Source organism: Anoplopoma fimbria, chromosome 11 (genome assembly GCF_027596085.1).
Source record: "Anoplopoma fimbria isolate UVic2021 breed Golden Eagle Sablefish chromosome 11, Afim_UVic_2022, whole genome shotgun sequence".
In the NCBI taxonomy this organism is placed as follows: Eukaryota; Metazoa; Chordata; class Actinopteri; order Perciformes; family Anoplopomatidae; genus Anoplopoma; species Anoplopoma fimbria.
This window is the reverse complement of record NC_072459.1, coordinates 18245223-18271758: the sequence shown is the minus strand read 5'-3', so window position 1 is coordinate 18271758 and position 26536 is coordinate 18245223. Positions and strand designations below refer to the sequence as shown.

The window sequence follows — 26536 nt, the reverse complement described above, 5'->3', positions numbered from 1 at the left end:
ACATGTGTACTGTTCAAATACACAGAGGAGACATCTAAAAGACAGCAGCTAAAGGCTGGCTTACACGGGTAGCATTTGGTAGCAATGGTGATCAGTAATGCCAGTGCAAAATCTATTCCTGGTAAATACTGCATGGTTCGCAAGAAAATATCTTAGAGTTGTTAATAATTTCGTAGTGAATGTTTTTGTGATGTCAGTAAAACATTTGGTTAAACTAGGAGTTATAGTTAAGTTAATGTAAAGGAAATTCTTACGGTCTAACATGAGTGCTTAAAATGAGGCATACACATGTCGGGAAAAATATGTCTGTATATCAAAACTAAAATTACCACCTTAAACACACTTAAAATGTCGTTACATTTTAGCAAATTTAAATGCTCTCTAATTACTAAATCCTTTACAGATGAAATGATAAAACATTTTCAGCTGAGTTTGGTTGAGCCCCTCCTGCTTCCCTGTATGTTCAAACTGTTAATGTAATGCATTCTTGCCTATTTTCATTGCTTCAAAAAGTTACCCATGTAATAATGCCTCAAAACTTCAGACACCCCCCACACAGTAAAACATTATAACAAAGTTACATATTTAATTTACAGCAACAATATAATCTTTTTTTAATAAGCAACCTTTTTTTGATAGTTCTTGATTGCCAAATGGGATTTTTTTCGACAGTTACAAAGGACTGGTTCCCTTTGTAATTAAAAACTCCAACCTCTATGTTCCTCCATCCATTCCTCCAGTCTTTCTTCCTGTGATTTGCTCATTCTCTATTTTTTTCCCCAGCATTTCTGTCTTCTTATCCTGCAACAAAAAACAGCAAATATTAAGCATGATCTTCAACTTCAACTTTATTCAAAATTGTAGAAGACATATAACATTTAAGGACATTTTGAAGAGCCTTGTGAAAGGCAACTAGCTTTGCTGTAGATTTCTTGAGGACAGTTCACTTTGGTGACAATTCCCCTTTCATAAACAACATATTCCATGTGTCTTCAGTTCTGAATGACTGTTGGGGAGTCACATGGGCAAGGATGGAGAAACATTGACAGCAGTGATTGTAAAGAATGACCTGACTGATCTGAGACCTAATTATCTCATGTTATTAAACTTCTGTGCTTGCCATGAATTGGCCATAACGAACATAACCAACACCATGTCCGAACACAGGGCGGTTATTATTATTATGTATTACACCACCAGTTAAAGGTACAGTGCGTAGGTAGCGGTAACTAGCGATGCGGTTGCAGTTTGCAACCAACTAAATACCCCTCCGCTCACTCTTTTCATGACTGCGGTAACGCACGTGCCGAGTGTGAAGCTGTTCGCCTGGCTGAGAGGCCATCCATACCGTACTAACACTGCTTCAGGAGCAATGGAAGTCGGGGAAAACCGCAATTTTCACTCTGGAGTTTATATTACTGCAGTTTCACAACACGGGCAAAATAGGGTGGCATTCAGGTAATGTTAAAAATGGGTTATGGTACAAACATGGTGGTGCAGTATGGTTGACTTATGGAAGGGGTCCCCCTCTCTATGTAGATATGAAGGGCTCATTCTAATGATATAAAAACCTTTTCCTAGTGTTACAAATGTGTACACATAACAAATATGAATACTATATTTAATTTACTGATAATAGATCAAGGATTCATGGAATTGTTTTTGTCATAATGCAACACAGATTTGCACGACAAAATTAAAAGCCCATCTGCTCCACAAGAAAAACATGACAAAACAGAAACTGTAGTCCATCCCTGCAGAAAACTTGTCAAAAGTGCAACATTTGACATCAAGTTTTCACAGAAAATAAGTGAAAACATCTAAAAGTAAAAATTCCAACACAATGCTGTGTGTGTGTTTACCTGTTAGAGGGGTTCAGGGTAGGCCTGTCTTGGGTCGTAGGTCATGTCAGGGATGTAGGGCTCGTGGAGGTCAGGATCTAGTGGCAGGCTGTCCAGAGGCAGATCAGTGTAGCCATAGGCGGGATAAGAGCCGTCTAACTCTGAAACACAGACACAGCAGAGCACAGACTGACCAACCACCTCCCACATCATACTGGTGACATGCCTACTTTTGATGTTTTATCAAAGATAAATGCGCAGTGGCTAAGATGTGATAGTTGAACCTTCTGCACATACAACAACAATACACCCAGGTTCACTGCAGAACTCAGACAGCTTAGTCAGGGTTGGGGTTACTGGAGGAGGTCTACAGTTGTGGGGACAGACTCCTGTACATCCAGACCAGGAACCCACTGATAAAGGAGGTCAGAGGAAAAGAGCAGCTCCTCTGAAAAGGACCTGGCGTTGGTGTGGAGGGGCCTGCAGGACATCACCAGCTGCATACAGCTGGTCCTCTGCTGTGGTCAGAACAACCTGGAGCCTAATGATGACAGTCATTGGTCCATCAACTGACCTCCATTACAACTACTGACAGCCGTGTGTCTGTTTTTGTGTGTGTGTGTGTGTGTGTGTGTGTGTGTGTGTGTGTGTGTGTACTACTGTGGTGGTTTAAGAGGCTGGAAAAAAACGACACAAGCTTTAAATAGGTCTAATAGGAGGGTATTCAACTCAATCACACACATGCACGCGCACACACACACACACACACACACACACACACACACACACACACACACACACACACTAGGGAAGAAGCATTAATTATAGATAGTGAGATGGAGGGATTTGCACAAAGACTGTACACAGAGGAAATGAGAGAAGAAGAACAGTTTAGTGAAGGGGGAGTTCGTTCCTTATCCTCCCCTTTCTTCTTCTCTGCCCTTTTCTCCGTGCTTCCATCCTTTTTCAGTTCTCTCCTCCGCTCTATCATTGTCTTTTTCCTCTCCTCTTCTCTGTCTCTCTTTCTCTCCTTTCCTCTCACTTCTTCCTGCACATTCCTCCGGTATGTTTACTGCTTTTTTCCTAATAAAGGTTTTAAATTGGGGTTGGTAATTTATAGCATGCTATGAATAAGAATGAAATATATACACATTGTGCTTCTATCTTTATTGCAGTATTGTTTTGATATAACATCTTTAAGAGGAGATAGCAGGTCAACAATAGACACCAAATAGAAGTGATCTACATCATCTGAGAGCAGGGAACCTGAAAATTAATTTAAGCAGCAGCTCAGCAGTGTGTGTCAATGTGTTCTAGTCATAAACCTGTAATAACGTGTTTTTTTTTTTAAGGCACCTATTCTTAAATGTTAAAAGATTAGAATGTAAAAGGGGTTAAGACATTATGTTAGAAGTATATTAACTTTCATCCCCATGCTGAGTTATGTCTCATAAATTGTTGGAGCCCTTTTGAGTTGAAATAATTTGTAAAATAGATTATCCTAGAGGTCGCTACAGTCATTTTATACAGGGACGTTAAGTCTCACAAAATGGCCTCACTATGAAATGGTTACTATGGAGACTGACATCATCACACATGAACACAGTTAAGCTTATTGGATCTGCAAGAGTGTCAGCCCTCCAGTCGGGACCAATGTATGCAATTTAACAACATTTAGGGACCCCTGTATGCAGAAATATTTAAATATACCATTTAATAATGGCCGAAAATAACATATTTATATTCATTTCATTTATATTGCTGCGGGTCTGTGTGTCAATATGTCTAAAACCAGAGTGGATCCGAGGTGTCTCGCAATCAGCACCTGAGAAATCATCATCACAGAAAGGAAAGTTATGCCTCCTTGACAAAGTAAAGGAAGCATAACATGAACGGCTGCTTTTTTCTCTGCAGCTAATTTTTATTAATTAAGTTAAGTTAATTTCGTTTTCCATGGGTATGATCCTGATCTTGTCCAGAGTTTCTGACACATACCTCCCAATAGAGTTAACACCTATACTAAGTAAAGGATTTGCTGTAGTCCGAATTAACACTGGTCACAACACTGTCAATATCATTATGACATGAAAGCCACAATGGGAGATATGGGAATATGAAATTGTTGATTTTTCTATTTCTGTCAGTCCTACATCTAACCATCCATCCCTCCTGCTTCTATTCCACACACACACACACACACACACACACACACACACACACACACACACACACACACACACACACACACACACACACACACACACACACACACACACACACACGGTGCTTCAGCTTCATGGCATGAGTCTATTCTGTCAACAGCAGGGAGCCTACCTGCATGATTGCCTCATGACGTGTGTGTGTGTGTGTATGTGTGTGTCCTGCCCTGCTGTTAAGGAGGTATATGACAAGAATACTAATATTATCTCCCTGAATGTGCACAGGCAGGGATTGTTGTTCATGTCGATGTCACATCTATTTAACGTAGTGTTATTTTGTTTGTTGTGTCTTGCGTGTCTGCTGCTACATCTCAGTGTCCTCCTGGGACTCCTGTCTGATGAGCCTGCTTGCTTTGTTTGAGGCTCTCTCCACCTATTGTGAAGCTTTCAGGTGTGAGGAGGCTTGTGTTTGATGGAGAACACAAATGCCTCATTTCCACTGCTGCTCTGCTCGACTCACTCTTCAGTAAAAGGATCATTTCTCTGCCTCCTCAGTGTTAACGTGATTCGCAGCTGATCGCCGTAGCAATGCAGCGTGAAACTGCTGTGACATCAACTTCAATGCAACACTCCATGAATCCTTTCATCGGCAACCCTACAGAGGAATGCCCCTATATGACATAGTGTTTGAGTTGTGATGTAGTTCTGCTGGCAGCCATTAAAAAAAAACTTAGTCAAGTGAAAAAAAGAATTGCAGTGGTTATTGACAGTAGCTTGGCTATCTACAAATGGCAGGTTAGTGCAGGATGTCCAGTGGTGTGCCAGTGATGATTCTCTCTGACCAATCAGTGGTCTGCAGAGTTTTAGTATCGGCTCAGTTCGCTTGGAACCTCAAACAGGTTGGTACTGTAGCGTTGTTGCTGGTAGCAGATTTAATAAATAATAAGTAATTAATATCAGGATATGTAACTAGTTTGAATAACTTAATTAGGATTTAGAAACCCTTAAATTAGTATAAAAGAACGATGGTACTCGAACTTACCACCATTAGTTTACCTAACAGAATTTGACATAGGACTTAAGTTGGACGCCACCCTATTTTGGAAAAACAGGGAAAACTTCAAAATGGGATATTAATCAATTATATCTTAATCTCAGGGTTGCTATGGAGTTCTTGTCAAGGTGTACATTGACCTATTGCTTCAAATACACACAAATCAAATGATCAAGTTCTTTATAAATGAAATATTTATTAGACAAACAAAAGTACTAAACTACTAAACATAAAATAAACAGAATAAAGGGAAAGATTAAACAATAGAATGAAGACCAAACAGAATAATGAACCACACCTAAATGAAAAGGATTGAATGTGACCAGGTAGAATCAGTGACTCATATCATTGACTGATTAATCGACTTCGTCGATTGACGATTTACGTTAAATTTCGTTCTAATGATTTAGGCACCGTTCAGCAGCTGAGAGTTCGAGAAGCACCAGGGAAGATTGTGAAGCATCTTTATATTAGTTTAAGTTAATCGAATTTTGATCTTTTCGTCTAAGATATTTATATCTAAGATTATTTTATAATGTGACTTAAATTTACTTTGCCTAGTAACATCAAACTGGTTTACATCTGGAAATGGTATTGTTTCACCTGACGGCTCTGATGGGCAGATTGGAGGTAAAGCTGCATGGAATGGCAGCTGTTCCTCTAAAGGCCTCGGCATCTGGTTGGATGATTGTAGTTTCTTGAATCACACTCTTCCATCTCTCGCTCAGTTGATTCGGCTTTCTCTGATGTCTTCGGAACCTGGTCGTCTTCTTCGTTGAAGTTCGGCTTGAACCGTTCTTCCTCGTCTTCATCTCTCTCGGCACGAGGATGAGTCGTCTCTTCATCCCCCTTTGTAGCAGCAGGGGTCATTAGGGCATCTTGGCCAGTTTAAGAGTCGGTTGCTCTCAATAGTTGCTGGAATTTATCTTCAGCACGTTGGTGCATCGCAGGTCGGAGCTGCATGGCACATTAGACGACATAGGAGGGCCGTAGATAGACCAGGAACGGAATACCAGAGAAGAGGCAGAACCGGCAGAGGCATGAGGGAGTCCTCTGACGTCTCCTTGCTTTATCTTCTTGAGAAAGGGGGGCAGTTCTATTGCACCCCTCCCATCTTAAGAGCTACCTTGATTATTTCCTTTAACCTTACTTTATCGAATTAATACTAGTTACTTAAAAATTCGTTTTAACTCTTCCATATTTGAACTCGGTGCTATCTCAGCTGCACAATGATACCAAATTGTTTGATTTGAATCACTGACTAAAACCTGTACAATTAAAGACTGAATGAAATAAATAATTACACAACATATATAGACACTGTTATCATGACACAGACAGAGCTATGTAGATATACATGTATGTGTACCTATATGCATAATAAATGAATGGATAACATTAACCTCAACATTTCAGCACTCATCAGTGTCCGGTGTAAGACACAAGAAAAGGGGCAGTGGGGGGGGAAACGTCTCTCCCCCCTCTGTTGTCCTGTGCTGTGGTTGAGATAAGGTTATATGGCAGGAAACTAAGAGAATTGCAGACAGAGTTAGCTATCATGAAGTTTACTATCCAGAACTTTTTAAACTCAGATGTTTTAATACAGATTATAAAATATAAGAATTTACTATGACCAGAACTAAAATATCAAGTAAAGGTTTCTTTAACTTGTTTATTACAATTGGATGCTCTTCTTTGTCCTCAGGAATGGGAATGCTCATAAAACCCAGAAAGGTGGGATCATAAAACATGGGGTCACCCAAAGAGTTACCCCAAGTCTTATCTTCAGCTAGTCCAGGCACAGGGGATAAAAGCACTTAGTGCCCTTATAGGTCATGAAGGAAGTTGTTATGTTTAGATCTTCTCATTGACACCTAGATTTATATTGTCTTGGTGGACCTCCGCTACAGTACCAACATAAGTACCAGGTACTATACACAACTTTTGTTCATGGAAAACCAATAAAGAGTGAGTTGAGTTGAGTAGCGCGTGTTGTTAGAGTATATATTTCCCCATGTTGAGTTACAGAGGAGCACAGTGAATATTTAATTCTCCTGTAATTTTAATCTGCAGTTGAGCTTCATTTTTTGTCCACAAAAGGGCCTTGTGAATTATTTGAGTTTTATAAAAAGAAAATGTAATAAAATAGTTAAGATTAACAAGTTGCTTTCTGCCCTGTGTGAACGTTTTAGAAGCAGTAGTCTCCAGTTCTAAATAATCCAGTCTTTCTATATCAACCCCCCCCCATTCAAAAGACTTTTCAAAAGAAGGTGGGTTAAGGCAACACAACGACTTTAATACTATACACTCGCTGTCTGAGTGTCGCTGTCTGAGTGTCGCTGTGGACACCACGGAGCACTGACCAAGCCGTGTTACTTGATGCTGTGGGAAGGAGAACAGATCGCACCCCACCAGTCATGTGTCCTGTTTAAGTGTGTATAATCCTAAAAAAAGCACTTAATGTTAAATATGTGTATTTGGGAGTATTTCCATGTAAATCAAAGTACTTACCATCAGCTAGGTATGTATGCTCCAAAGGAACTCCAGTATGGGCCTGGAGAGAAACAGATAGAGACACAGATGAACAAAATAATCAATGATTTTGTACTCTGCTATGGCAACAGTGTTTCTGTCTAAAGCAGACAGGTCAATAAAGTATTTATCACAGGGGAGATGGTGGAGGTGGAGACACACATACACACACCTACACACACACACACACACACACACACACACACACACACACACACACACACACACACACACACACACACACACACACACACACACACACACACACACACGCACACACACACACACACACACACAGGCAAACCTTGCCAAGCAATTCTACTGACCAAATACAACAATTCTTAGCAAACAGTCCACTGAACTGTAATTACTCACATAGGAAAACACAAGTGGATGAAAAAGTTAACTTGGAGACAACTTTGAAAATGCTGAATCTTAGACAAAAATATATTCTTATTTAGAACAAACATAAAAGAAAGGGAAAGAAACAAACTGAAAAAAACCCAATCAAACTTCATAATTACCAATAAATACCAAGGCTAAATTGATAGTAAATCGGGTCATTATGTTACTGTTAACAATGAATCATATTTAATAATTATGATATATTTCTTTCTCTTGATGATCACTAAACGATAAGTTAACCTTTAACAAATCAGAACTCGTAAATGTTATAGACCAGATATTTGATATGCTTATGGTTAAGAATTGGTAAATACTATTTGCATGGCTAATTTCAAGTTAAATATAAATAGCATTTCTAATAATAATATGAATATCATTAAAATTGATCCATACTATAAATGTACCATTTATTATGGATGGTTATCATAAAGTAACACCCTGTTTGACAAGAATGTGTCTGTTTTAACCATAAAACATGTTTGTGGTCCAGGAGCTAGCAGCACCAGTATTGGTATTTTGTTGTATAGTATGTGTATTTATTGTCTGTGTCTGTGTAGCTGTATAGTATGTGTATTTATTGTCTGTGTAGTTGTATAGTATGTGTATTTATTGTCTGTGTAGTTGTATAGTATGTGTATTTATTGTCTGTGTAGCTGTATAGTATGTGTATTTATTGTCTGTGTCTGTGTAGTTGTATAGTATGTGTATTTATTGTCTGTGTAGTTGTATAGTATGTGTATTTATTGTCTGTGTAGTTGTATAGTTGTATTTATTGTCTGTGTGTAGTTGTATAGTATGTGTATTTATTGTCTGTGTAGTTGTATAGTATGTGTATTTATTGTCTGTGTAGTTGTATAGTATGTGTATTTATTGTCTGTGTCTAGTGTATAGTATTGTATTTATTGTCTGTGTAGTTGTATGTGTATTTATTGTCTGTGTCTGTGTAGCTGTATAGTATGTGTATTTATTGTCTGTGTAGTTGTATAGTATGTGTATTTATTGTCTGTGTAGTTGTATAGTATGTGTATTTATTGTCTGTGTCTGTGTAGTTGTATAGTATAGTATGTGTATTTATTGTCTGTGTAGTTGTATAGTATGTGTATTTATTGTCTGTGTAGTTGTATAGTATGTGTATTTATTGTCTGTGTAGTTGTATAGTATGTGTATTTATTGTCTGTGTCTGTGTAGTTGAGCTGCTGCAACACTTGAATTTCCCCCATGGGGATCAATAAAGGAATATAATAAAAGTACTGGGTCACTGCTTATAAATACTACTATACAGCCTTTGTTTCTTCAGATCTATTTTATTTGTATTACTATGTATATGCAAGTTTGGGCTTTCGGGATCATGTTACATAATTTCAGTAAAGCTTGATAGATTTAGATTGAGAGACAGAGAGTGAATTTATGTATGTGTTAGATGTCTTGGAAGTGGAAGTGTAAAGGTGTGGATGCATTGGTAAGTGTTCATAAGGTTGGTAGAGTAGGTGGCATACAGTAGAGGCCTGGCCTTCTGACACCAAGTTTAATTGTATTGGAGAAAAACCAAAACAGATGAAATGTGAGAAATAGGAAATACTGCAGTATGTACTTCAAAGACCGAGAGATCTGCTGTTAATCATCATCAGGATGAGCTTTATTGGCCAAGTATGCCTACACATACAAGGAATATGATTTTTATTTTTTTGCATCCCTCACAATGTTCTACACAGAATTAGAAATAGAAATAACAGCTTAGAACCAAGAAGACAAAGCTGGACAGATAAAGGTAAGGAATGAGCAGGACCAGTATGTTCACATGTAGTGAAAAAAGAGTGACCATAAATATATAAATATATAAAAGAAGCACCTCTGTATATAGATATATTGATCCCGGGAGTGTAAGCAAGGATGCTGGTGTCCTTTAAGGTCTATGGGGTCAATCATTCATCAGTGTCTTCTTAGGTTGCTGTTGAAGTTACACTTCTGTGTCATTACTGTGGCTCTTCATCCACACACACACACACACGCACACACACACACACACACACACACACACACACACACACACACACACACACACACACACACACAGGGTTCTTACCATTTCCCAGGCAGCAGGGTCATGTTTGAAGAGCGAGTGTGTGAGCTCCACTGACACTCTCTTCCTGTAGTCTGAACTCTTGTCCTCCGAAATTCGGAAAAGTACCGCTGCAGCGTAGGTCGCTGGAGAGACGGCAACAACACAGTCATTTATAAACTGATTAAAAGTAAAAGGCCAGGCACTCGTGTCCTCTCTGATGCTCTAAAGCAAACATGAATATTAAGTTCCTCCGTGAATTTGCATCATGTGATACTAAGAATTAGCATCAGGACAGCGCTGTTAAGAGAAGCCAATGTTCATTTATTTGTCACCTAACTTGTGTACTTCAGTTACGACACTTCTGTAGTTATTTTAACCCAAAGAACGATTTATTCCTAAACCTCACTAAGTTTGCCGTGAAGACAAAGTTTGTTTTGAAAAGACTGTATGCATGTATCGAGTAACAGACTTTTGTAGGAAAAATTAGGAGTACAATTTGGCAGGATATCATAGGAACCGTTGCATGAGGATACATTGGGGAGATGCAGATGTTGAACAAATACAATTTGAAGCTGGATTCTGGAATATGTGCATTGGGTTTAATGACAGTATCAACTTGGTCAAGTGCTTTTTATTCATCTGCTGCATACATATGCTTAACATTACTTAAGTTTTATTGTTCATGCAGTGAAAATTATTTGTTTTAGAATCAAATTCTCAACGTGCACCCACAAGAAAACTTATCTGTAATAAAGAGTCAGTGGTGGAGTTAAACCAGGTCCATGTGCATCCTTACTGATGCTCCACAGCGTTAACAATCCCATTAATCCCAGCAACATTTAAGCCTTCTTCACACTGCCTTGTTTAAGTCTCACCGGTTAAGATAAAGCTTCAATGGATGTTTAAGTCCCATTTTCCATCAACTTTGTTACATTTACTTTTTATCGATACCTCAAGTTTAAAAACTCTTCCGTGATATTTTGAGTTCTCAATTTAAGCAGTTTCACTTTTATGGACAAATGGAAAACAGGTTAGTGGAAACACACTCTAGAAAAGCCTAACTCCATCCGTTACAGTTACAGTACAGAGGATATTAACATGCATCGGTCGACATATCTTTGCATAGAACAGCACACATTGGGCGATAGTTGTTAGATGTGTCTGTGTATCAGGAAAGGAGAGAGAGACGTACCGATCCCCTCGTTGTTGGAGTGCAGCAGCTCCATGAGCGGTGCTGACGCTCCCTCTGCATCGATGAGCTCTGCAGACTGTTTGTCCAGGGCCAGCTCACACAGCACGCCTGCTGATACCCGCTTCACGTTCTCCACATACGAGTACAGCAGCTGGGCACACACACACACACACACACACACATATATACCCATGTGATCTCAGAGTTGGCGTGTATTTTTATCACAGGTTCATTTGTATGGCTGGTGTGTTCTCAATTCAACAATTCACAGTTTGGAGATTTGTATATGTCTGTAGGTGTGGCTATGCGATATTGTCTAGCGGCTGTAATTCTCAGTCATTCTTTTTCTTTTTTCTTTTTTATGTGAGAAGTTGTAGCATTATAATATACCTGTACAAACAGTGGTATGGTCTGCATGCTGGCAATGTCTCCTCTGTTCATGGGGTCTCTGGCCAGAATGTGAAGCGCTCCTGTGCAGCCCTCTACTATTTCCTCCATACGAACACCATCCTGGAAACAGAGACAGACAGAAGCAGAGAGGTGTCAAAGGAAGCACTGAGGAAGGAGCCCTTGTGTGTGTGTGTGTGTGTGTGTGTGTGTGTGTGTGTGTGTGTGTGTGTGTGTGTGTGTGTGTGTGTGTGTGTGTGTGTGTGTGTGTGTGTGTGTGTGTGTGTGTGTCTGTGTGTCTGTGTGTGCGCATGGTCCAGACCTGGTATGTCTGCTGTGCGGTGGAGGCATGTCTCTGTGTGTCCTGGTGAGCCTTCAGCAGTAGGTTGACCAATCGAGGAATAGCACCTGCCTCCCTCAGTGGTGCCTGATTGGCCGGGCACAGCGCCAGGTTCCGGATAAGACCAACTGTAGCCTGAGGAGAGGATATAGAATTAAATATCTTTCTCAACGTTCCAGGATCTATTTGGGTCAGCTTAAAAAGCAACTTTACATCGGATGTCTCACAATGACAGCGCCGGCTACTGTTTAGAACTCCAGAAAACTGCACTGCACTCATGGCAAATCAAAGCAAACCACAGGAGATGAAAAAGATCTTTACATGAAAGGACCTCCCACTCAGTGCTCAGGAGACAGTTGAGCCAACTCCCAGCTATATCGTACATATCTTCATTTCTCCAAGACAGGTAAGTATGTAAGATAAGTCAGGTTGAAGGTGGATGTAAACAATGAGGACATTGCAAGAGTAACAGGGTTTGTACTACAGCCTATGAGCTTTACAGTGTCATATATATATATATATTGATTAAGTCTCAAGGACTTACAGTAACTGAATGGTGTAGCTCAGATGATGAACTGGGCCAGCTGGTGTTTCTTTTATAGTATTACAGACAGTGTGAAAGAGGGAATTAATTAATTAAATTAAATTAACTCTGTTTTAAAATAGTTACCGATCACTCACTTATAATCTTGCTTTAACACTGTAATGTATGAAAATAATTTTACTTTTGAATTGCTTTTGTAAATCCTGTTCCATGTCGTAAATATAGGAAATTTCAATTCCAGTAAAGATTACATTAAAGCAAAAAAGTATTTAATTTACTTATTTTAAGAACTAATTTCTTGCACATTCAGAAAGAATCCCTTCATCTGCCGAGTGTGATCAACCCAAACATCTCTTCCACTGTCAATGTAAATGTGTTCACTTGTACAGAAGACAACTCATCAATATATTGGTCTATTAGAAAAGTATTGTTTTGGCATCTGAATATATACTTCAATCTAAATCAAAGACACATAGACAGCCAAGGGGCAGAAAATGCAATGGTTCAGTATGATGATATCATAGCTAGGGACATTTTAAACAAGCACAACTTCCTGTTTCCCTTATTGCTTCCCTCCCTCCCTCCCTTCCTCCCTCTCTCTGCCGCTCACCAACTCCGGCTCTGTAAAGCTTCCTCATAAAGTCACATTGTCCATTTCTCCATTCCACATCATTAAACTCCAATACCTCAGTTCATTAATATAATCTGCCTGAGTTGGCAGGGCTGTCGGCCTGAGAGAGAAGAGCATGTCTGTGTGTGTCTGTGTGTGTCTGTGTGTGTCTGTGTGTGTCTGTGTGCAAGTGAGAGAGGGACAAAATGGAAAGAGCCCAATTCACTCTACTGTGTAATAGAGTGACAAAGAGAGATGGAGCACGGATGTAAAAGTGTGAATGCTAGTACCATTTTGAATCAGTGTTTATGCATTTATCTTTATTTAAATGATGCATTCTGAGCCACATTCTGAACCACACAAACAGTAAATGTATCTACAAACAAGTATTGTTTGTGTATTCAAGCCTGATATATCTTCTGTCTCTGTGCCATCCAGCTCCATTGTTGTCCAAAAACAATTAAAAACACATGGGTGTGCCACAAATCTCGATATATATACTGCTGAAATGAGTCCCACAAAATGCCCCATTTCTTCATGTTTGAGTCAAATGTGATGATAAAAAACTACAGTGGACAACTTTTAAAGTAAATCCTTGAGCCTTTTTTTAAAATGAAACTTAATATTTGTGAGGATTTCTTGAGGATGTATGTCTTCAGAAGGAACCAGTGAGCTTGGGTCTGAGAGCCACAGACTTATTAGTGGAAGAAGACTAAGAGTCACAGTAGCAGCTCTGTGATGCTGTACTGCACAACTGTGATTTTAGCTAAATGACAAATTAATCAGCATGCTAACACGCTGATGTTTAGCAGGTACAATTTACCAGGTTCATCAGCAAGCATGATTAATCAATGCAGTTAGCACATTGCTATTTTGTCTTGATGATGATGATGCAAGAGGTAAAGTTAAAGGATCCCTCAAGATATTCAAATATATCCTCTGGTGATACCTGATAGTATTCAAGCCAAAACTAAAGATGACAACCTCATGATGGCACTAGATGAAAGGTCTTTAGGATTCATTCCTTCTGTCTGAATGTGATGATTTTGTATTGTATGGTCACACATCCAGGATCCATCTTCAATTACAGCACAAGCAGTAGCCTTCAGCTGGCCAAAGTTCTTCAAGTTCAAACATACATCAGAGCAGGATGGCGAGACGCACCACAAACGGTGAACAAATAGATTTGGTCTTTTCATGGCATTTGTTGCCAGTTAGAAGCCTCACTTATATTCAGACAACATGCTTGTAAGATCCTCAGAGAGCATCTGAGCATAACACCCCCCACACCTGTGAACTGAGAGGGCAATCTATGTAATGCTAACCTTAATTTAATAAAATATACCAAACTCCTCAATTCCTCAGTTCCTATACAACATGTGTTTTTTCCTGCCAGACTGACACAGCAGGGGGCAGCAGTGCACAGAGCAGACCAAGTGGGAAAGTTGACATTTTAACTCAAACATTAAGTTTCATTTGTACATCAGAATGCCAAATTCTGAATGATGTTAGACTGAGAGGGAAGATACTTTAGTGTCTTCTGGATCATCAGATCTGAAACTGACATACACAGACACACAAACAGACACACACACACACACACACACACACACACACACACACACACACACACACACACAGTGAAGTGTTCTAATGCGACTTGAACAAATTCAGGCTATAAGAGCAAATCAGGTCGCATGCAGATATGTGTGTGTGTGTGTGTGTGTGTGTGTGTGTGTGTGTGTGTGTGTGTGTGTGTGTGTGTGTGTGTGTGTGTGTGTGTGTGTGTGTGTGTGTGTGTGTGTGTGTGTGTGTGTCTAGAGACTGGGTGGAGGAATCTTCTAGGAGAAAATGACTTGGGCCTGATTTAGATTCGATGTGTGTAAGTGCGCTATGAGGTGAGTTAAAACTGTGCAGTTTTACTAAACTGTAAAACTGCAAATAAAAGGCCAGACTTTAAGTTGCTTCAATCACTGAACTCCCTGTGGGTTTGTCCGTCTAAATTTGAAAGCTAGTTTTTGGTAGTTCAGTAAAGTTCCTTCAATTTGTTTTTGCCAGCTTTAACTTGCTGTGCCAAGTCCTCAATGTAATTCCCTTCAGTAAGTTTGTCACTTGTATTCACCTCCTTGTTTGCTGTTTGATTAGCTCTATGGGTTTCTGCCTTTTTAACACAAAGATCTGTGATGAACAGGGACAACTTCTTCAAATAGGAACAACTTTGAAGATTGACGGAGCACCTTACATACTTGAGATGATCTGTGACCCACCAAACCAGATCTGAAGAGAAGAAGGCCATCAAGGCCTTGCAATGTGGTGAAGCAGAAGGCCCCCCGTAGAGACCTTACAGGCAGAGGTTGAAACCTCAACCATGATGCTATACCAACTGATCAAATATATTTAGGTGGAAGGACACATACTGGACACCAGACTGGAGATACGACTCATTGCTATAATAATCAAGAAAGGAGACCTCAGGGTTTGTAATAATTACCAAAGGATCATGCTGCTATCAACACCAGGCAAAGTGTTCAACAGCATTGTCTTGGAGAGACTGCGGAAGCGGGTGGATAGAAAACAGTTATCCTTTAACCATTTTAGAATCAGACACTTCAAGGGATCAATGGATTCACTTATCTAGGAAGTGTTACAGCTGTGGGAGGAGGAGCAGAGGAAGATGCAAAGGCAAAAAAGGGGAAAGCAAGAACAGCATTTTAAACAGGATCTGGAAACCCAAAAATATTTCACTCAACTCCAACGTTAATACTGTTGTTTGGATCAAAAACCCAGAAGACCACTACCAACATCATCAACAAGCTGCAGTCTTTCACCAATCAATGTCTGAGACGCCTCCTGGGAAACTACTGGACAAACAAAATCAACATCAACCTGTTGAAATGCACCAAATCAGAAACAATAGGAGTAGAGCTGAAACAGAGAAAGTGGAGATGGATCGATCATACCTTAAGGCAAAGCCAAACAGATACAACCGAGCAGGAACTGACAGATAAGGGTGGAAGCTTTTCATCTAAAGCCTATGTTCCGCAAGGAATTAAATGGCCTGAAGTTAGCAGATGAGACTTTACTGACAATATTCACAACTTCCAGCAGTAGGAAATCTAACCAATCTAAAGATGTGTAGCATGTCCAAATTGACAAAAGTTGCCCAGCATCTATTTGAGATTAGCATATATTTGTCAAAGCGTAGCCACACCCAATGAGTTAAGGGACTGGGTATCTAAATTTGACTCTATATATGGTAGAGGGCTAAAGCCACTGTGGACTTTCAAATGTTTAAGCATCTCTTTGTCATCTGCTCTGTTGAAGTTTAGTTCTACTGTTGATTCTTTAAGAAGTGTGAGACTATGAATTGTATGTGGATTTATGATGCTTGTTGCACTCTCTGCTGTGTCCATAGCTCTTTTTATTTATTGTCAACCATTTTTAGTTAGGATATGCTGTAATATTCATAACTGATAATCAATTGTGTGACGTAAATACATTTCCCTTTAAAAGCGAACTCCGTGAGCGGTCGCATGAGATTGTTGTTCTGTACACATGACATCTATTGCATTCTGTCCATCCTGGGAGAAGGATCCCTCCTCTGTCGTTCTCCCATAGGTTTCTTCCTTTTTTCTCCCTGTTAAATGCCAAGACACCAGCTGAAATCTATCAGTAATTAGAAAGCAATCCTGCCCCTTGTCAGTGCAAATTAATATCAGCTGGTTCAGTCCCAACTGATTCTCATTACCAAGGTGTCACACAAGAAACATCTCATGATGGGTAAAAGCAAAGAGCTCTCTCAAGACCTTCGCAACCTTATTGTTGCAAAACATACTGATGGCATTGGTTACAGAAGGATTTCTAAACTTCTGAATGTTCCAGTGAGCACTGTTGGGGCCATAATCCGGAAGTGGAAAGAACATCATTTCACCATAAACCAGCCACGACCAGGTGCTCCTCGCAAGGTTTCTGACAGAGGAGTGAAAAGAATTATCAGAAGAGTTGTCCAAGAGCCAAGGACCACTTGTGGAGAGCTTCAGAAAGACCTGGAATTAGCAGGTACAATTGTTTCAAAGAAAACAAAAAGTAATGCACTCAACCGCCGTGGCCTGTATGCACGCTCACCACGCAAGACTCCATTGCTGAAGAAAAAGCATGTTGAAGCTTGTTTAAAGTTTGCTGCAGAACATTAAGACAAACCTGTGAAACACTGGGACTGGGACCAAAATTGAACTCTTTGGATGCCATAATACACACCATGTTTGGAGGTCAAATGGCACTGCACATCACCCCAAAAACACCATACCAACAGTGAAGTTTGGAGGTGGGAACATCATGGTGTGGGGCTGTTTTTCAGCATACGACACTGGCAAACTTCATATAATTGAAGGAAGGATGAATGAAAAAATGTACCGAGACATTCTTGATAAAAATCTGCTGCCATCTACCAGGATGATGAAGATGAAACGAGGGTGGACATTTCAGCAAGACAATGATCCCAAACACACAGCCAAGGAAACTCTCAATTGGTTTCAGAGAAAGAAAATAAAGCTGCTAGAATGGCCCAGCCAATCACCTGACTTGAATCCAATAGAAAATCTATGGAAAGAACTAAAGATCAGAGTTCATAGAAGAGGCCAACGGAACCTTCAATATTTGAAGACTGTTTGTGTGGAAGAATGGGCCAAAATCACACCTGAGCAATGCATGCGACTAGTTTCTCCATACAGGAGGCGTCTTGAAGCTGTCATTACCAACAAAGACTTTTGTACGAAGTATTAAATACATTTCAGTAAGTGTGCTCAATACTTTTTCCCTGTGTCATTCCATTTGATTACACATAACTTCATTTCTGAACTTATTTGTTTGGTTTTCTTTGTATGTATGGATTACTTGGGTTGTTACTGACATTTGGTAAAAATTTCATGTCAATAGCACCTTTAGAAATATATTTACTAAGAAAAATGGTGACGTGTTCAATACTTATTTTACCCGCTGTATATCAAACTATTCAAACTTTGTGCACAGCACAATCAAAAAGCGTGAAGAAGTATTCATATGTCCTCAACCTTTCATAAGTCATGTACATGTGGAATGTAAAAAGTTATTTCAGGTCCCCAGCTCGGAATATTTCTTTTTCATGGCACGTCAATAAAATTATTATGATTTATTGAATTGCATAACCTTAGGTTGCACAGATTTAATGGATATGAAGAATTTCAAGAAAATGTCAAATATAATATCAAAATACTTTTGCGCCCTGCTCTTAAAAAACTGCATATATATATATATATTTATTTATTTTTTCCACATCTGAAAATATTTTGGACCAATATGTTTTTAGTAAGATATGATGAAAATCTTGACTAACCTTGTATGCCTTAAAATTCGAGGGATATGAAAAAATTTGAAGATCCGGATATGTCCGTGGAATAACACCACATTATGCAAAAATACAGATGAAGGCACTGGGGAGATCAATTATATTGCAGAGTTCAAATGGTAAATGGACTTGCATTTATATAGCGCCTATCAACTCTTTCGATCACTCAAAGCGTTGTGCACTGCATGTCAACATTTACCCATTCACACACACACTCACACACTGATAAGGCTAAGGCTAAGGCTACTAAGGCTACCAGAAGGGGCCAACTGCTCATTAGGATCTAATCTAAATGCTCGTTCACACGCTGATGGCAAAACCTTCAGGAGAAATTTGGGGTTGATTATCTTGACCAATTTAAAGTGGCCGTAGTACTTTATACGACTGTGGCTGAGAAAGTAGTTAGAGAAGGTAGGGTCTCTCAATCAGAAGATTGGCGGTTTGATTCCCAGCTCCTCTAGTCCATGTCAATGTGTCCTTGGGCAAGACACTTAACCCAAATTGCTCCTAAAGGCTGTGCCATCTGTGTATGAAAGAGTATGAATGGTTAGATAGTCCTGATGGGCAGGTGGCACCTTGCATGGTAGCCCCTACCATCAGTGTCTGAATGAATGTGTGTGAATGGGTGAACATGATGACATGTAGCACTTGGAGTGGTCGAGAGACTAGAAAAGCACTCTACAAGTACAAGTTAATTTACCATTTACACGCTTATTTTCATTGCAAATTTTATTGAACTACTAACTACATATACAAATAAAACTAATGAATACTAATGAATGAATACAATAATAAATGAATCAATGAATCCAGGGTTCAGGCAATTAATGAACGACTGAGGATCACCATATAGTAGATAAAGCAGCGAATAATATCTTAGGAGGATGGCTTAACTTGTGGAAACAGAGGAGTCCACCAAGTGGATGAAAGTTTTAACATTAACCAATTAAAAATACTTTAAAGCGCCAGCAACTGAGAGACCTTGTTGGGAAGACAGGATGTCACAGGAAATAGTAAAGTTTCACCTGGTGACTCTCAGGTGGACCACTCCTTGGAGCTCTCAGGTTTTCTAAGGTAAGATCGGTCCCAAGAGGGCTCAGCCTGGTCGCTCTCCCGCTCTCTAGGCAGGTAGCAGATGATCGGACATTCTCTCGCCTGATGATGGAAACCCGTTTGAGAGTTGGTGGATGTCTAAGTTGAATTCAGTCAGACGCTTTTACAAACAGTTATGCCTGTGTTCAACACAGCGATCGTTTCTTCCGGAAAACTCGTTTGAGAGTTGGACATGCGCAGTACCGATCAGGCAGGTGCTAGCAGAGAGTTAGCCAGAGCTAGCAACATGTCAGCTATTTGGCAATATCGTACCCTGGGAAATCCCCCCCAGTAAAACAGCGACTTATTTTTAACACAAAAGTATCGGATGAGAACTCTGTATCGGCGATGCTCAAGTTGACTGTAACAGAATCGGGATGGATAATAGTATGGAAACGAAACAAAAGTTAGCGAGCATTTAGCTGCCCTCCAGTCAGTAATTATATTGACATTTGGAGTGATGATCTATGTGTACTGATCCATCTGTCTCAATAATATCTTTGTGAAATTAGTAATTAATAAGAAAAATCTTTGATCTGTTCAAAGTTTGACCGTTGGTTCTTTAAATTGTCAGTTAACATTTTGTTGTGTAGTTTGGCAACAGAAATCATTGATTAGTATCCTAAGATTCCTTTGATTTTAATTTCTTTTTTTACAGACTAGTTTTACTGAGACCAGGCTTTTATCGGCCAGATCCCAAAGCACTTGTTAGCAAAAGGAATTAGCTTTGAATCGTCAGCGGAGCAGTGTGTGTTTTCTCGTTGTAAGCCTTTAGTCCACTTCCATCATAAACACAATGCAGAGACACCACTATCTAGCACAAAGAGCTGTTCTGTGCTATTTTCTTCGCAAAACAACAACAAGAGTTGAATGCAAGCACCATATTGTTATAGTTTCCTCCTGCAAATAGTATCACAGAAAGAAATCCTTTTGATCAGCGTGTATCTGCCCACCATGGGTTCTTAAAAATGTCCTACATGCTGTCCCTGTTTTTTGTTAGTCTCTGTTGTGATTGTAAAGCCATTAGGTGCATTACATGTGGCCACAAGCATTTCTGTTTACTTTATGCACCAGTGTGAAATATGGCCAACATCAGCAGATATCAAAAAGCTATTTACCTCATTCACACAGTGACCAGCTTTGATTTATGCTCTGAAGAGACCTGCAAAGCAGAGAGAAACCACCAAACACATGTCAAATCCACCAAACTTTTTTCTTTGTTGACTGAAAACCACAGCTGCAGGTCAAATTATTCAGTAACATTATTCAGAAATAATTGAAGATGACAGTAAATGAACCTCAGTCCGATGTTTAAAAAAACTCTCCTGTTTTAGCAGCAGCTAATACATGTAAGTGCAAACACACAGTGTGAGCAGAAATCCAAGTGCAAGCAATGGCTGTTTGAGTGTGAGGACAGGGTTCTGAGGGGAAGCATTACAAAATATGAAGGTAAATCAATAAGTCATGCTCTCAAACTGAAAGACCATGCTCTTGAATAAATACAGGAAAAAAGCTCTATACGCTTACTAATGAAATAATAAAGCAAGTTCTCATCATGTTTGTGATTGTCTGACAAATCAAGCAATTGAAAGATGCAGCTGTGGTCTTTAGGGATTTGTAATGGCCATTTTTCAGGAATCTTTTATTCAAAAGTAAATGTGTATCTGTTGCTCTTGCTAAATTCATTTATTTAGGGGTTTTGAAACTACAGCCTGAAGGCCTTTACACACCGGTGAGTGGCTAATAAAGGACAGGGAAATGCTAAACTCTTGCCTGCATATATTTTCAAAACCAGCCATACCAGCAGCCATGCAAAGTTGTCACAGTGTTGCTGTGGGCTCAGAGTCTATTGTCCAGCACGGTTCTCAGACAAATCCTTGGCGTTAGTGCTTAAGATGTAAGAAAATAAAGTTTCAGCCTTATGAGACACTTTGGGTTGCAGTTATACACCTGAAACACAAGTGCAATGTGAGCTGTCACATGGTCAGTGTTGAAGCATATCTGCGTCTGACAGCTGAAGAAAAAGTCATTCAGTTATTAGAATGTTAATGTAATTATAAAAGTTTTGTTAAATGTATCAGTTTGTTAACTGAATATAATTTAAAACTGTCTATGATATCTCTAATGGCTCCATAGTAAGGCTATAGAAATAGCTGTATTGTCATGTTAGTCATTTCCTCCAACACCTTTTGTTTTGTACATGAATGAACCTCGAGGTGCAGCTTGCAGGATTTAGCCCGTATGTTTTGTTAATTTTACTGTCAGTCTTCTTTTGCTCTCTCTCTCTCTCTCTCTATCTATCTCTCTCTTGCTTTCTAAGAGACGCTTAGTCTCAGTGTGAAACTAAAGAAGCAGCTTTGTCTCTGCAGTTCTCAGTGTCTCTCTCCCCTCTTTCAATGTCTCTCTGTCTCTCAAGGGACACTGCACACCAGCGGGTGTTGTAACAGCTGAAGTGTTTTGAAGTGAAGCATGATGGGAGATATGTGTCATAGTGTGTCACTGTTTGCTTGTCTGTGGGTGCTGCTCTGACAATTTATTCTACTTATATGTGTGTGTGTGTGTGTGTGTGTGTGTGTGTGTGTGTGTGTGTGTGTGTGTGTGTGTGTGTGTGTGTGTCTGTGTGTGTGTGTGTCTGGTACTGTTGTCCCATGTTACAACTGAAGAACTGTCTTCTTTATCATCGTCTCCCTTCAGACCATCTGACATATAAACACCATCAATTCCATTCCCTTCCTTTACTTTGTTCCCCTTCTCTTTCCTCTCATTGTCTTTCATTCTGTCCCACTGCAAGTCCTTACACGGTAAACACAGGTGTTGTTGATTAAGTGGGGCGGCTGTGGCATAGTGGAGAGCAAGGTAGTTCTCCATTCAGAGGATCGGTGGTTCGATACCCGGCTTCAGTCGATGTGTCCTTGGGCAAGACACTTAACCCCAAGTTGCTCCTGAAGGCTTGCCATCGGTGTGGACTGGATGTTGCATGAATGTTAGTTAGAGTCTTTGGCATTGCATGGTGCCTGTCATCAGTGTGTGAAGAATCATGTAACATACTACTGATTGTAAGTCGCTTTGGAGAAAAGCGTCTGCTAAATGACTGTAATGTAATGTAATGTAATTAAGTATGGCCCTGTTCCATTTTGGTGGGTCAGAGCCCTGGTATTGTGGATGCTGGTGCACTCGAATGGCTGTGACACTAAATTGAACATTTACCCTGCAATGACATATAAAAATGGCTTTTTATGGCCGTTTGCGCATTATTTTAAAACCCTCGGCTCCTCTCAGCAAAACCCGTCCTGTGCAGCATTGACGCGTTAGGACTGGCCAGACGTCCATGATTGGCGGGGTACTGGTATCATGATTTGTTCAGGATGCCCTGACCAATAAGCTGTGCTGACCCTAACTACTTGAGGTTAATACCTTACCCTAACCAACTGTCTCCCTCAACCAGCTACGCAGGGCGGGTTTTGTCAAGAAATGCAGTGGGATTCATAACAACGCTTCCATTGCATGTCAATGGTATACAAACCACTGGCTCAAATCACCTTCACAACAGGCCAGTAGTGCGGCTGCCCCAGCAACTTGACGACAGCTGGGATTCCGTAGTGCAGCCGCACAGCATTCTGGGCCAGCTCGGCGTCCTGGTGGCGAGAGGTGAGGTGACGCAGGGCGCAGACTGCCGGCTCAGCAACATCCTCCTTTTCCCCGGCACGAAGCACGGCATGGATCAGGGCCTCCACGCCGCCATACTGAGTCACCAGAGTCTGAGGGATAACAGGTAGAAGACAGTAGACTAGAATAACTCGTCCGCAATGCAGGTGTGCAGTAAGGCCTCATTTAAAAGATGGAGTAGAGAGAAAACAACAATAAATGAATGGCGTTAGCAAGTCCAGGCTTGAAATCAACGAGAAAACGGTAAATATGAATCATATATAGTGCTTTTGAAAAACGATTTTCCTCAGGAGTGCAAACTGCAATTTGTCTGCAGTACCAAGTTGTGTTGTGTATTTTAGCACTTCCAAAAATACAGTTGTTATCATATTTATTACAGCACAAGGCACCTTGTTTTCTTCCATGCATCTGTGTGGTATTGATGATGAAGGATGAATCAACAAAAACTAAACCATTAATAAGTTACCTGTCCAAACTGGACTTGAGCTTTATCAACACATTCATTAGTATCATTAGTATTAAACATACTGAGGTCACAAGCACAGTGATCAAATCAAATTCAGATTTATGGACTGAAATACAAAATACGAAATATAACATTGGAGCTCAGATCAAGCAATCTGATTGGTGCTTTGAGAATCACATGTTCAACTGTCACATACAGCAGAGAAGTTCCCTTGCTCAATGTTTACCTTGTTGCGCGAGTTATTACAGGTGAGGTTGGACAGGATGCCAGTTGCACATGTCAACATGTTGACGTCATCTGAGCCCAGCTGGGTGACCAATATCTGCAGCAGACCGTCTAATCCATCCTACGGAGGGCGACCAGGGGACCCAACACACAGAGCGAGAGAGAGGGAGAGAGAAAACAAATCATAACAGTGATAGCTTGGGTAAAGCACAGCCTCTTCACTGCAGTGGTGGAGGTAACCATGGGTGTCAGAGTTTTGATTCTCAATTGAAAACCAATTGAAATACGCTTTCATTTTGACCTTCTCACAGTGTTTTTTTTTCTCAATGTCCCATCCTATTTGCACGTGTCCGGGAAGAAAATCCTAACACTTCAAACACAACAGAGCATATCTTACTGGTGATGATAGCCTGCAGCTCAGAGACAACACAGCCTATTCAGGTGCATATTTTCATCTGTCTTCTGTCCTGAATCAGGATTTCAAGTGTTAAGTTTCACTGCTTAGCGTTTTACCTATTTCCTTATGATCCCTATTATTTCATTGCAGAGTCAATACACACACTGGATGCACCTTAAAACCCGTTTTCTTCTACAGGAATTTAGAGTTACTAAAAGGAACATTTAACTGTTTATGAAACAGTCTCAGTTTAATGCTGATGCCTATACATGACCTACATATTAAACAAGACCATCAGTGAGAGGCTTGGTTATTTCAATATCGTTCTTAATGCCTGTCATTGGATCTGATTCCCTGTGACATCTGACAAGAAGGATTTGCAGGTTCAGGTTCACAAGAAACTCCTTCCGCTCAGACTCCAGCAGGGCATGGGAATTTCTTGATTATAAGATGCATCACGGTGTGGATGTGAACGACTTTGCATCGATGAAGTGCAGAGCATAATTGGGAGTTTGGCTTCATTTTAGCTTACGGCAAGTCTTTTCTGCGTTTTGCTGTCATTTACTGTCTGTTTCTCTCCTCTGAGCTATGTGTTTTTCAGGGGGCGGAGCTTACACAGCACAAACACTGTGTTTGCAGAGCTAAGAGATGGACGTCTGCTTGATGCTCTAGCTACAGATATGTGCTGCTCTGTTGTCATCAATGTTGGGCTGAAAAACACTTGTATGCAGACTGCAACTCAACTGCTGTGTTGTTCTGTTGAGAGATGCATTGACGTTCCTTGTAGTAAATAAAAAAAAAAAACATAAACTGTTCTTTTAGGTAATGAGGCATTTGTTCTGACTCTATGGTTTTAGAAACCAGAATGTTTTGGATCTCTACTTAAGGTGTCATCAGCTAAACATTGTCATATTCATACATTTTTGGTACATATACAACAACACAATAAAAGTGGCCATTATCAATTTTTTCTCACATTGTTTATATAATGAATTGAACATCACCATCATGAAATGAATTAATTTATTGCACTGATTCAACCTTGATATCCAAAGCATTTGGAGAGTGGGCATGGAACACTGTGTTTGTCCATATGTGGCAACCTCTTGCTTGATGTCATCGACCCTACAGCTAGTAATCCTGCAATTGTATCATTCTTAAACCAACTTGGGGCTTTTTCTGTCAATAAACTAGAGCTCCAAAAAGGCAAATTCTTTCCCTCTAATAATTTAGCGCTACAGATCCGACAGGAATCGTTGCCTTTTCATTCATCTCAAAATGGTTTAACATCTCTAGAAATATGCATAACCCTCTCTTTCACATCCCTGTTTAAAGGCAACTTTATGCCTCAAGTTAACAAAATGAAGGCTTATTTTGAGAGATGCTGTTGTCTACCACTAACTATAGCTGAGAGAGAACATTCAGTGAAGATGACTAAACTTATCAGATTGCTCTACTTCTTTCCGTGCTTGCCAGTTTTCTTATCCAAGTCATTTACATTTAGTTAACAAATATATAAATTCCTACAGTTGTGAAACAAGGTGCCAAAGGTTAAAAGTATTTTCTCCAAAGAGGTTGTGAGGTAGGTGGACTAGGCCTTCCTAGCCTTATCCATTACTACCGGGTATCCAACATCAAAAAGGTACTTTTTGTACTTTGTCAGTGGCCAGATACAAACTTGTGTCTGATTGAGACACATTTTTGCTTCCAGCAATATTATATTCCTTGCAGCCAAAGAAACACTCTTAATTTACATATAACCCTGTCATGCTGTCTCATCACTTTTGGTGTTACTATAAATTGACAAATTCATAAGTTTTGTCTTCCTCGGCACAGATCTTCAGTTTGGAAGATGGCCCTCTCTACCTCTGAGCCACAGCCATCCCAAAATAAGTAGTAGTAAAGGTAGTAGTAGTAGTAGTAGTAGTAGTAGTAGTAGTAGTAGTAGTAGTAGTAGTAGTAGTAGTAATGTTAGTAGGTGAATCAATACGTACCTGTTTGGTTGCAGCATCTGACAGATTACGGAGTGTCCACAGACAGTTCTGGATAAGACGCTGACTGGAACCTGTGAGATGTTGGCCCAAAGCCTGCATACCACCTGGACACAGATGTAACAGACATCTACAATGAATGTTCTACATTCATGTTCAGTGATGTCCAAACATTCTCACTTCCAACAAA

The 26536-nt window shown here is 39.9% G+C and overlaps 1 protein-coding gene across 1 annotated transcript in view; it reads right to left on the bottom strand.

Annotated features, from left to right (window-relative positions):
• Nucleotides 1–749: 749 nt before the first annotated feature.
• Nucleotides 750–26536, bottom strand: part of LOC129097888 (junction plakoglobin-like) — a 50393-nt gene continuing 24606 nt past the window's right edge. The window contains exons 7-16 of the mRNA XM_054606780.1: nucleotides 26350–26453; nucleotides 23960–24079; nucleotides 23141–23359; nucleotides 11955–12107; nucleotides 11636–11755; nucleotides 11246–11396; nucleotides 10075–10196; nucleotides 7566–7608; nucleotides 1863–2002; nucleotides 750–801 (exon numbers count right to left, since the gene is read on the bottom strand). Of these exons, the coding sequence (XP_054462755.1) occupies nucleotides 1866–2002; nucleotides 7566–7608; nucleotides 10075–10196; nucleotides 11246–11396; nucleotides 11636–11755; nucleotides 11955–12107; nucleotides 23141–23359; nucleotides 23960–24079; nucleotides 26350–26453 (1169 nt within the window). The 3' untranslated portion in view covers nucleotides 750–801; nucleotides 1863–1865. The remainder of the gene's footprint in view (nucleotides 802–1862; nucleotides 2003–7565; nucleotides 7609–10074; nucleotides 10197–11245; nucleotides 11397–11635; nucleotides 11756–11954; nucleotides 12108–23140; nucleotides 23360–23959; nucleotides 24080–26349; nucleotides 26454–26536) is intronic.